This window comes from Bombus impatiens, unplaced genomic scaffold (assembly GCF_000188095.3).
Source record: "Bombus impatiens unplaced genomic scaffold, BIMP_2.2 scf_0017, whole genome shotgun sequence".
NCBI lineage: Eukaryota > Metazoa > Arthropoda > Insecta > Hymenoptera > Apidae > Bombus > Bombus impatiens.
This window is the reverse complement of record NT_176436.1, coordinates 581220-593869: the sequence shown is the minus strand read 5'-3', so window position 1 is coordinate 593869 and position 12650 is coordinate 581220. Positions and strand designations below refer to the sequence as shown.

The 12650-nt window shown below is 43.7% G+C and overlaps 1 protein-coding gene across 4 annotated transcripts in view; it reads right to left on the bottom strand.

Moving 5' to 3' along the window:
• Positions 1-12643, bottom strand: part of LOC100749778 (tyrosine-protein phosphatase 99A) — a 428501-nt gene extending 415858 nt beyond the window's left edge. For 3 of the 4 annotated variants that reach the window (XM_033318607.1, XM_033318613.1, XM_024364815.2), the window contains exon 1: positions 12102-12642. In XM_033318607.1, the coding sequence (XP_033174498.1) occupies positions 12102-12186 (85 nt within the window). In that variant the 5' untranslated portion in view covers positions 12187-12642. Of the gene's footprint in view, positions 1-12101 lie in introns of all 4 variants that reach the window. The other variant, XM_033318609.1, reaches the window with a different exon arrangement.
• Positions 12644-12650: the final 7 nt, after the last annotated feature.

Here is a 12650-nt window from a genome sequence, read left to right as displayed (position 1 = left end):
CGTCGAGTGTTTTATGAAAAGCGTCGAAGAGAAAGGCAATGAAGTAATCGATAATCGATGAGTTCGGTCTGGGCCGCCTGACGGACAACGAAAATAGTAATAAAATAATAAAGAAAATAATTCAAAAAAAGAAGAAGAAACGATGAGATATTAAAAATAACGAAGCACCAAGTTTGAGGTTGCGAGATCACCCTTCTACTGGTTTTTCTTTTTACCCAAGGATTTGGATTTGAACTCTCGTTCCAGGAAGTTTCGCTTGACTTTCCTGAATCAACGAAGACAAGATGATCTATAAACTCGCCTCGAAACGAACTTTCCTAAGACAGTCTGCGATTATCGATCTCGAGACGAATCAAAGTTCGACTTCCCGGAGAAGTGGTTGAAAACAGAAGAGTCAACGCGATTTTTTCAATCGTTTAATCGCTTCGAAAATTCGAAACTCATGAAAATGTGTGTGAAAGTAGCGTTACCGATTGTTATCGGTCGGAAGCGTTCTCGTTCGTGTTCCAAATAGGAAAGCTTCCCCGGGGTATCTTTTAAACCCGCTGGCGGTCTGCGATTTTCTAGAGAGACTCGTACTTTCGGCTTTTTCAGGTCCGACTTTCGATGACTTGTCTACGATAGGCAAAGTTTCCATTGTGGCTGCTCGTGGCCACAGTTCCCCTTCCTCTACATCCTTCCCTTCCTCTCACAGCATGCGTTGCAAGACTATTTCGGGGTATTATGATCGCCGAAAGCTTGCATCCTAGTGTTCTGGTACAACCATTGCTCTTCGGATGAAATATTAGACATCGTGAGAGAGGAAGTGAAAACGCTTCATCACGACATTGTTGTTCAACGATCTGCTATATCCTACATAATAAGACTTCATACCTTTCGATTCGTGTTAACTGACTGATTTTAATCTTCTCGTTACATAGAGTTGATTAACGTGTCTCTTAGAAGAGATCATGCACGTATGTAGAATGATTTTCCTGATTTTTTTCTTAAGTAATTGATTTAAATGGTAGAGTACGTAAATCTTGTACTTAGGTTAGTTTCTGGTTCTAGCTTTCTTTCTTTTCTTTTTTGTTTTTTGTTTGATCCATTTCTTCGTCAGGAATAGGCGATTATGGAATACATATTATTCTAAAGTATCGTTATGTATATAAAAGATATTACTACATTTATCTTTGTACTATTATTCTATTATTATTGCATTAGGTCGCATAAATAAGAGAAAAGAGCGGCAAGGGATGAAGAGCTAAAGCTTTGTAACCCATTAGAGAATCTATCAAGAACTGACATATCTCTGACAAATCAATATAAAATTGAAATATCGATATACTTCAGATACTATTTCATTGAAATCGAGAAGAACAGAGTTTGTCACCCGGTATCGAGAGACCAAATAGGATAGACCCAGTAGGATAAATCCGCTATATAATATCGTACTTTTTATCCTACATATTTTCAAAACACGTTTCACGAATGAACATTAGCAACTGACGAGATTCGCGATGAATCTACCGACCATGTAACTGGACACGTGGTTTAAGCCAACTTTTCTGATCGAGCTACTCGAACTCGGATATGCTATTAAGAAAATGTATTTCGCTTCGCCACCAATCTCTAATGGCGCCATTCGGTCTATCCGCTTATCCAACCCCAAAGTCAGCGGAAATGTTTTTATTCTACGTCATGTGCCACTCGAAAAATCAGCCAAACTTCGAATACGTGTTTTCACGAGGTCAATGAATCGCGTCAAAACACACGTGGTAGCACTGACTGAGGAGCAAATTGACGATGTTTATACTAGTTATACTGGGAGCAGAAACCGCGAATCCATGGCTGGTTCAATTACAGTAGCTAGAGGGAAACGGGATGAAACACGGGTTGTCACGCTGTAAATAACACGGACGTTATCATTGTTCCTCGTCGAAGGTGTTCCCGCGTTATGGCGTGAGCTACGATGGTCTTCGTGATAATTGTAGAGTTACAAGTAGCCGTATCCAGTGAACGAGGTAAAACAGATGACGCCGCGCCGCTGTAAAATTGTTCCGCGTCTGGTTTCCACGGTAGAAACAAGGAATAGCCCAACGAATAGCCGGATCCAACGAAAAGAGAAAAATAAAGGGGGGGGCGGGAAACGTGTTACGTGTAACTAGAACGACGTTTCAATAAACTTCGATAATCAACGATCATTCCACGATGAATGGAGTAAAGAAAGAAAGAAAGAGGAGAGAGTGGAAAAAGAGGGAAAACAACGTGCGTGTAAATCAGAAAGGACGAGGTCCGATTTCGAGCTGCAGAAATGATTTGTACGTTTCGTGTTCGCTGTTCCGAATAAAATGTTACAGAAACCACTGTCAGCAACGGAATGTACATCAATTTCGCTTCCCGTCCCCGCGTCCTTCCTTTTCGTCCTCCCTCCTCTTTTCCCGAATGGAAATTTCCCCGCGTAAATCGTCGACGAAAACTTCTAAACGAATAACGAGCAGAACTAACGAAGAGTGGACTTCCGTGGAACCGCAAAAAGTCAAAGAAGAACCGGCAGCACCATTTCGTCGGTCCTTAACGAGAGAAAATTGCGACGTTCACCCCGGATCCTTACTTTTGCGCGTCTATTTTAAATTTTAGTGGGACAGAAAATAGAAAGAAATCGAAGCTATTTGTTTCGTAATGTTAATCTAACTTTTTGGCTACGAGAAACGATGGTCGGTATTAAGTGACGTTTTTCGTCACCGCAAGCACAACTTGCAGATGGAAGAAGCTCGTTCGGGTGCGCCCATGTTTTGTCGCGTTACCACGCGCTCGTCTGTGTTAATGGGAATTCCACCGAATGTCGAATTCTGAATGTAAATTAGTCTGCGTCGCGTTGTCCGTAGACGTTTGTAAAGTGTGCAAATCAATGGCAGGGAAGTTAGCCAAGAAAGTTCTTACCACACACACCGACAAAAGTAACACGAACGGCGCGAAATGATATTAGGACGAGTACGAATACGATAAATTCACGGCCAAGCCGCGATTGATTGGACCGATCGAGCGTAGTGGCTACGCGGCAGCGGAACTTTCATTCGGCGCTTCAAAATTCGTGAGGATGATCGAACACGAAGGAGGATCGTCCCAAAGCGAAGTCGAACAAACGTTTCTCTAAAACTCTACCATCCAGCCTTCAACCGATTCTCAGTGTAAAAACAATCGTTATCAAACGATCTCCATTGAAAGCTATTTATAATCCAAACGTTCTGCCGCAGTAGGCAAAATTCCATCTACCCGTGGTAAAAAAAGAAAAGAAGAAAAAATAAAGACAAAAAATGGATGGATCGAATGGAAGATCGGGAACGATATCGCGTTCTGTCGATACCAGTGACGCCTTGTAAAACGATGCAGCGGAGTTGGCGTCTATTGATCAAATGATCACAATGGGATCACAATAGGAATATGGCGGCCGATGCCGATACTACGCGTTGCACCGATTCGATTTCTCCGTGTGTAAATGGGACCGCGAAGCAGTCTCTGAAAAGATGAGCCAGCGGCCCATACACGCGTCCATGTAAACGCGGGCATATTCGCGAGCACGTGAAACCAAGCCTGGTCCGTGCATATCAGTCTGAGCAAAAAGCCAAGCTTACCGGTACGCGCCGCGATCCGTCTGCAGATCAATATACGCACGTCGATACGGTAACCACAAATCGATACTTCACTGTCACAAGCCACGACATACATATTTCGCCCATTACCAACTCATTTCCATCCTGTTCTCTCCGCGGCCTGGCCATCTGGTGTTTCTCTATTTTTCCCGGCGTGCGGACATTTTCGCTTTCCAACTTTTACCGTTTCGCACCCCTCTGCAGTTACGTTACCCAGTCGACACTCGGAACTTCCTCCATCTTGCTTCGACGAGTTTTCCACTACCGTTGCCAACCCGTCGTCAGTCGGCCTCTGCTTTCCTTCACCGAGTTTCACCCCTACTCTCGCATTTTACCCTACCATACGCGGCCGCATCTAATCGCCCTCGAGAAATTCAATTTCGGCGATACTGATGACTAGCCTAACTCTCTCGCCCTTCTATCTGCTTGTGCAGACGCACCGGCAACCGGCACTGAGTCGTGGCCTCTTCTCCTTCTCCTTTTCCTCCTCCTTCTCTTCCTCCTCCTCCTCCTTCTCTCAGCGTTTCCTCGGGTTTCCTCTCTGCTTTCGATTCCAAGACGTAGGATCGATGTATCCACGTTCCGGGATACCTTCCTCTTCACGGAAACGCGATGAGCTTCCGAGCAACTTTGATCTGGATTCTTTCCTCGTGATCGAACTTGAGTTATGATCCTACGATACATTTTTGGTGGAAGCTGGCTGGCACCTTTACCGTCGCGTTTCCTCGTGATACGCCATTACGTTGGACAAATGTTTGACGAGCGACGTTTCGAATAATCGTCCCGATTCTACAGCGTCGAAATTTTTAGGACGGACGGAATAGATTGTCCTTGGTTACGTTGACAGCTCCGGTACGTATCAATGATGTCAGATTGATTTATCATTTTGAACATCTTTCTCATCTTGTTAGTCGTTTCTGGTTTCGCTTTGATCGTTCGATCTCTTTGCTACAGCGTCTTCGAATAGAAACTGATTGGTGTTTTTGAACGAAAGGTATGCTCGCAGTCTACGAACTGCGTGAATCAACCGATTGTTTTTAGAATATTTTGCACCTTGGATATTGTTTCCGAGTTGTAGGTCACTCCGTAGGAATTCTTGAACTCTAGTGTTTACGTTTTATGAAACAATTGCTCCCGTTTTTCCCATATACGTATAAACTGATTGACGTTCCCTAGCAAGAGGCGTGCTCGTGAGCCGTCAGTTGCGCGTTATTGTAACAACCCACTCTGCTATCGTTCTCCATCAGTTGGGAAAGTCTCGGTAACTGTGCAAAGTATGCTGCGCCAGGATCCATAATTTGTCTTTCGCGACAGTGAGCTTGTTAAATGTGAACGAATGTCACAAAATCTCACTCGACAATTTTCACCGTTTCGAGTTTATTTTCGCGACTGTCCAACTTCAGCCAGTGAACACTAGATTTCAGACCGACCTCTGTTGAGGTTTTAATTAGAATAATAATAATAATCAGTTTTTAGTCGCATTTGGTCACCAAATTCCGAGTGACAACTGAACAATCGATTCTGCTAGACAAAAGCGAGCCTACTGCATAAAAGTATAGTTTCGCGACAAAGTTGACGTTGATTATGTATAATTATTAAAATTATTACTCGCGCGAGAAGCGATCGCTTTTGTTCGCTTTGAATACGCTTCTACGTAACGCTCGAATACACCTTGTGGCATGGAACGTTTCATGAATCTCAGGCTCCTTACGGTTCTACTTGCTTCGTACTAAGTACTTACTAGTGTTAGGCCAAAATCTAATGATTCCTGTTAACCATGTGTGCGTACGCGTGCGAGGAGAGGGTATTAACGCTAGTATCGAGATTAGACACGTACGTAATTACACGTGCGTTGCTCATTTTGGCAGTTGGCGTCGTTTACGAACGAGCCTGCTTATCTGCCGGGTGATTCGCGCTACCGTCGCACGAAGCTTCTGAGCGTTAATTCAATAGTACGCAATCGATTCCGTTGAGCGCATAAATACATGACGATCTTGATGATGTACTCTTCGTTATTATTGAAACAAAGTTGGTAAGCCAAAAATAGCAGAGATACGTTTTCCGAAGAATTCGGAGATGACAAACCCCACATCCTGTTAATAACAAGATCACGGTACGCCCTCCCTAAATCCGGCCATCCCGGTTTTTCCTGGTCGAATTCTTGCGGTATATATATATACATATATATGTACCCACACACGCGTAATCCCATGCATTAACTCGGCATCATTAAGTGCACGAACGAACACATCTAACTGTGAACCCGAGTCAGTTCTACACGAGCACATAGAGAGTCAGGTGTGCGCATTCTTCGTATGCACAGCCGTTTTACGAACACGAACGCGTGCACACAAACAGGAGCACGTTCGCACACGTTTACACGCGCATACCTTAGGTCTAATTCAGAGGGCGCGTACCGCTATCTCCGGAATGCGACCTTTCTTCCTGTACGGTTCATTTACCTCATTCGTACGTACCGAATCGCGAGGACGTTACATTCAGCGGGATATTCACTGGTAAGTGTTCATTAAACCGTCCGTTCTGTCGGGTGTTAATAATAGCGACAGATATATCTGCACGAAATATATATATACATATATATATATATATATATATATATATATATATATATATATATCGCGTAGCACCTGAAGAAGGTGAGAAACATTAGATCGGCAAGGGGAGTTGCAAGTAGGTCAGAGGGTCCACTCGTAACATGGCGTGCCATTTTTCAGGGAACACGTACGTATTTTCACGACGTATATGCGGCTCGGGGCCGTGGATAAAGTACGTTTCATGGTTCTCCAGAGATTCACAATTGATCGGTAACCGGTATGTCATTAAAGTCAAACCACTTGAACCAGATTTGTTACGCAAAAGTTCTCGGTGTATGTGTTCAATGTATATACCTCTGCGCAAGCTTTTCATCCCTCATCTCTTTACGAATTACGTGCATACCAACACTTTGGCCCACTGTCCATGTACACTTATTCGTATTGCATGTACTCTACGGCGAAAGATCTACAGACGCGTGCTTTAAATTTAGCGCCCTATGCGAACGTGTTAAAGATGGTGACGAGATCAGCGACTATGGAAATATTGGCAGAAAAGAAGTAGGTAACGGATAACGGAGACGACTTTAGAAACGCGTTAATGAGACGTATTTTGACCACGGTGTATCTCCAGCATAAGTAGGACCTTCGCGATAATTAACACGCGAACGTTCCACCAGCCACTTCCGTTATTTGACGTATATGCACACGTGTATTCTGTGCCGGGTTCGTGTCGCTAAATGCATACCTGGCGCCTCGATGATTTCCAGGATAAAGACGTATCGCCATATTAACGTCACGCTGCATGACACCATTTACCTTTGGACCTTTTCTCAGTGCCGCGAAACACGAATCGCAGTTACACGTCGAGACCAGTTAAGAAAGACACGAGAATTAGCACGTACAAATTAGATTGTCAAATCTACGCGATACTATCCATTTTATTAACGAGATAATCTGTTGACGGTATTTGAGGTGGAAAAATAAAAAGGAGGGCGCCAATGCGTTGAAAACGAGTTAGACTGTACATATGTATAAGATCGTGTTCTCGCTGGGGAAAGAAAAGGTCGAGTAACTTTTCTCCTTCACGCCATAAGTGCACCAAGGATAAAGAGGAAGTTGATGTTTCGAGTCTCCATTATACGAAATATCAAAAGCACGATCTTTATCTTCGAACAGAGATACGATCCTCAATGGAAGTTCCTGTTTCCCCAGAATTGCTCATACTTGTAATATAACAGCGATAAACAAGCATTTTATATTCAACTACGGTTCGCTTGTTTAAAACACTTTGCACGGAGAAGTGGAATAAAACGTGTTGCCAATAAGAGTTAATGTCCCTCCGATCTCTTGCCAAGTCGTTCTCAAAGCCGCGATAAAGTTTTCCTGACGGTTCTTATGGTACTCTAGCAAACGTTTACCCGAATGGTCCCTCGAAGAGATGGGTAATTTATTTATTAGGATTTTATATCCCGCGCAAGTATGTCTTCATGGAGATGGAACTAAAATTCTCGAAAACGATTTTCATTCCCATCGACGAAGAAAGTTGCGATCAACTTCCGCGAACTGAGCATAATAGTTCCGCAGGTATTGATTCATAGTGCGTCACACGTAAGACACAACTGCACCCTCTCATGACTGTGTCCTCCTATATCCGGCTCGATGACATAGTCGATAACGCTTAGTGTCTTGTCCGATGGAGCAGGCTAATGTGACCCGAGCATTACGAGCGATATCAAGATCTATGAATTACTCGTTAATCTACGATAAATCATCGGCTGCTTCGATATTCGTGTTTCGAGATTCTTAGGGAACCTTAACTTTCGCGCGACCAATAGCTCGACCGCAGCTACAAATTGAAAAATGTGCGCCTTATGTCTAACATCTTAGTACGATGGCTGTTGGGAAACGAACTGGATATACGTAAGCGTATCTCTTTCGAAGCTCTCGTTTCGAAAGTAACGCGTCTACAGATAGTTGAAGCCAGCCAGTTTCCTTTTCCACGTCCGTGTGTAAGCCGGGAGAACAAAACGGTACGACGCGACGCGCGTCTCCTCGAATGACGCCCGAATCGATTGCTGGATTTAAGTCTGTAGAATATAGTCCGTTCGTTCTCCCTCGAGTACGTTTACTATTCCGGCCTACTGCGATTCCCTCCGGCGACGGAGACGTATTTACAACTCGTTGTAGTATCTCGTCCTCGTTCTGTTACAGATGAAAACAGTGTCTCGAGTACGTCGATGAGATATCGAAAATATTTTATCCGGCATCGATGATCGATGGCGACGTAGTATTTGCATAAAGCTCGATATACGGGACAGCATAGATACAATCCTTTTCTGTTAGAATCGCCGGAGTATAGATAAAACTATAGTTCGATTAAAAAGATAACAAATTGGAAGGCAGGAAGCATCGACATTTTTTTCTTTTTTTGTTTTTTTTAAAACTGTTCATGCGTTTTCATGTACTGTTCTATACTTGGAAATTCACGGATGAACGGATGACACGCGACACGAACGAATCGAATATGATCGGAGAACTGTTCCATGACGTTCGTCCACCATCGATTCGTAGCCGATGCACGATGTCGCACCGTAATACAATAATGATTTTCGTGGATTTGTGAATATTACACCATCGATCGGTTCGATAGTCGAATGGCCACGGAGTTTATCCGCGCGAGCGATCGAGCACGGCAAAAAGTTACTGTATTTTAATAACCCGGTTTATCTGACCGAATCGAGTGCGTTCCCAGAAGATTAATGCGTCAGGGGAAGAACGCAACGATTATCGATTCGACCTGGTTTGCTCTCGAACCGAGACTTCTTCGTCGAACTTTACTTTCCCGCTTTACTATTCATACATTGATTATCGTGTAAAAATACGGCTATCTTTCAGAACTTCAGCGGGCGCACACTTTCGCACATAGAGCCCTTCGGGTCGTGCAAATTGAAAATTCTTTATTCATGAAAATACGAGAGAAATCGCGACGAAGGGAGAAGAAGGAAAAGATACGGGAAAAAGTTACTATTCTTTCGAATTACAACCTTCGAAGTCGATACTAAAAACGTGTAATAAAGAAATTAGACGTTTCGTCTCGAATTAGCATCTACTTCGTCCTACGTTTGGCAACGTTCGAGCAAAGTCGAATGTGTGAAATCGGTCGTGACAAGTGAAATTCGCGAAACGTTGGAACGTAGATGCGGTGGCAGGAATGCATTTGATCGTAAAAAAACAAAGAACGAACGTGTGAATGCATCGGATGTCGCGTGCATTAATAATTGCACATTCTATATACATTAGTTCCGCGTCCCTTGCTTAAATAAAATTTAATACCTACGAACGGCTCTCGTACGCCGTTCATGCTAATTTATGTTAATTTCATTTCCCAGACTATGAATCCAGGCTAAATTGTATTTTAATCGAAACATACTTTCAATTCTTCTGCTCGTAGACTTCAGAACTGGAATCAAGTTGGCGACGTTTACGGCGTCACCTCGATGGAAATTGTTTCAACTTGAGCGACAGATATATCGCTGTTTCGCTAAATCTATCGCTTGTTCTATTAGATAATACAAGAGTTGGTTTGCATAGAATTAACCGAGAGACTTGCCACTATTATATTTATCGCTAAACTTGCCTCTACGTTTGAGTAAATAATTCTATCCACCTTTTTCATTTTAACTTTCTCTGTTTGTCTGCTCTTTCAATTTGATAATAATAAAACTTTAAGCGACTTAGGCAACTATAAACAAGCTAAGTTTTATTTCGTAAGATAGGTTAAAATGAAGAATAATGTTTGCAGAATTGCTGTAAAAGAGAAGAAAGGATAAAGCTATTGTCTTATAATATGGGAATTTTTCTTAACACGCGCACGATGTGGTAAACGATTGGCGGAGATATGGTCGGTGTTGCGGTATATCGTCCCACGGAACGGGCAACAGGCATTTAGAAGCATACGAAACGCGGTTCACCGCGGTTACTAATTAATTTCGAGCGGTAAGCTGGCGATTAACTCGGCGGTAATATGATCTCGTACCCACGCAACCAACGCCTACGGATTGACAAATATGCTCGATCAGGTGAACGCAATGCTGTCGCGAAAAGTTAAGCGGTAGTTAGTGACTCTAAAGGCTCTGGATATGGGAGCAAGCTCGTGCACTAGGGCCAGAAATAATAGTAGATTATCAAGGCCCTGGATTCAATGAGAGTAGCTTCGATAACAATTTCGATAGTTTCACCGTGGACAAGCCACGTAAAATTTAATTATCGTTTATTAATTTCGCCTTCGAAGAGAAATGTCCTTTGCCCGAATATTCTGTTACGAAATTATTTTATGCAAACGTAGTACCATCCACGTGTTTCAAACAAAAATTTGTTCAGACTTCCGTTCGAAACTTCTCGCGCTTTGGAGGATTCAAACGTGTTACGTACATTACGGTTAGCTTTATCAGATGCGAGACGAGGCATTACCGCTGATGAGGTTACGGTTACCCTTTGTTCGAGCTACCTATATTCGCATAGCGGATCGTTCATCATAAGCGCAGTTAGAACCAAAGATATAGTTATACTAAGAATCGAAAGTTATGATAAATGATTGATCATTCGTAGCCGTAGTCGAAGATAAAACGATCCAGAGGATCAAAGAGAATCTTCCGTTGAATTTTATCAAGCGTTCCTTCGCCAGTCGAACGTCGTCTTTGGAAAACTACAGCGAAAGAAAAAATCCGCACGACGGAAATAAAGCGTGAATACGAACGCGAACGACTGGCGTTTCTCGAGCACGTTTTCACGTTTGGACAAAAGGTAGCTTTTTATTTACGTTCAACGTTCGCTCTCTTATTTCGCAGGCGGCGCCACCGCTAACAGTGAATTACACGCGCAATACGATGCCACTCTTTTGTGGCGCGAAGAATGTGCCGGAAGTAATCCATAAAAAATGCTACGTGTTCAATTTAACCATGGCCGTGTACACGTTGCCGAAGTCATTGACTAGCGGGCGCCGGCTTTTGTGCCTTGTACACGCCAATGAAAAGGTTAAAGTAATTTCGAGTCGCGTTTCATGCAACAACGTCGTCCCTGCTCTCTGATGCGTTTATACCATGTGTGCACCACCGCCGCATTTTCTCGTCCGTCTCTTCGAACAGGGCCTTGCGTGAGTCACCGTGAAAAAATCCCTGTAGAACGCGGCGTTGCGGACGCCGAACCTCAGTTTTGGACGCGTCTCCAATTATCGGAAAAACTTGGTGACAAGCCAGCTCAAGTTTACCCACGGATTGAACGTAACAATATAGCCAAGCCGTTATTGTTGTTGTAATACAACAATATCAGTTTCAAGGATAGCTGGTCGATAAAGCGGTTTTAAACTCGATCAATGTTGTACTGGGTTTCGTGTAGTCGTGAGAAAAATCCACAGAAGAGAAACGGTTTAAAACAAAACGGTTAATTATCCATAAAAACGCGGGTCATTCGTCGCAGGGAATTTTTCAGGAACGTTGAAACCCAAAGCTCGCGAGAGCTCGGGTTCGTTCGGGGATTGAAATTAGTTTCTCGCTTGCATAAAGGGAAAGTGTAATTTGCAAAAAGTAATTAAAAAGCTTGGCGCGAGCGAACGATTTCGCGGATAACTGTGTCACAAAGGCGTCTCCCGTTTCTTTGTAACGCGAACACCGCAATCCTTTCACGGAAACGGGATAGAAAAGGGCGACCGCGCTGTACGACACGTATACTCGACAACAAGGACGACTCGACGAAGGAGAAGGTATTTCGAACATAACGTAATCGCATGTCAGAGATCTGTGCCTCAAGCCATCGGATTAGCATGCGACGAATCCTTCTGGCGCACCGCGAACGGTAGAGGCGTCAGAGGCACAGAGAAATAAAAAGTAATATATAGAACGAACGTGCGAGTACTCACCGAAAATACCGCCAACAGCCGCTGCCTTGAAGACGACCCATAACGAGTAGGTGTAGATAATCCGTCCTCGCAGCCACCAATCCATGGTGTTCGCGACCTTCGTCTGGCCTGTTGTACGCGGCCCGTCGTTGACCTTAATCTAATTCGATCAACGTTGATACCGGATACGAGATTTCGATGTATTCTCGAGTCCGTCCGTTTTCCCTCGAACCGCACAGAACTCGATTCAGAACAGTCTCTATTCCCTTCTTCTCGTGAAGAACGAACGGAACAATCGGGGGAATCATCGAGGAAACCGCGTTGTTTGTTCACGATCGTGGCCGCACCTATTATACACTCGCGAGCTCGCGATCTCGAGACGGATCATCACGCGCGAACAAAGCGAGCCGCCAAAGCTCGCATAAAATAATCGACAACGGTTTAACGTGACACGATGTCAACCCGATACGCTGCTATACAGGAAGTTTCTTTATACTTCTGGTTAAACGTGTAACGACAACGACGACTATCGAACACGAAACAGCAGGAGCACGCAATCCCCGGCGGAAT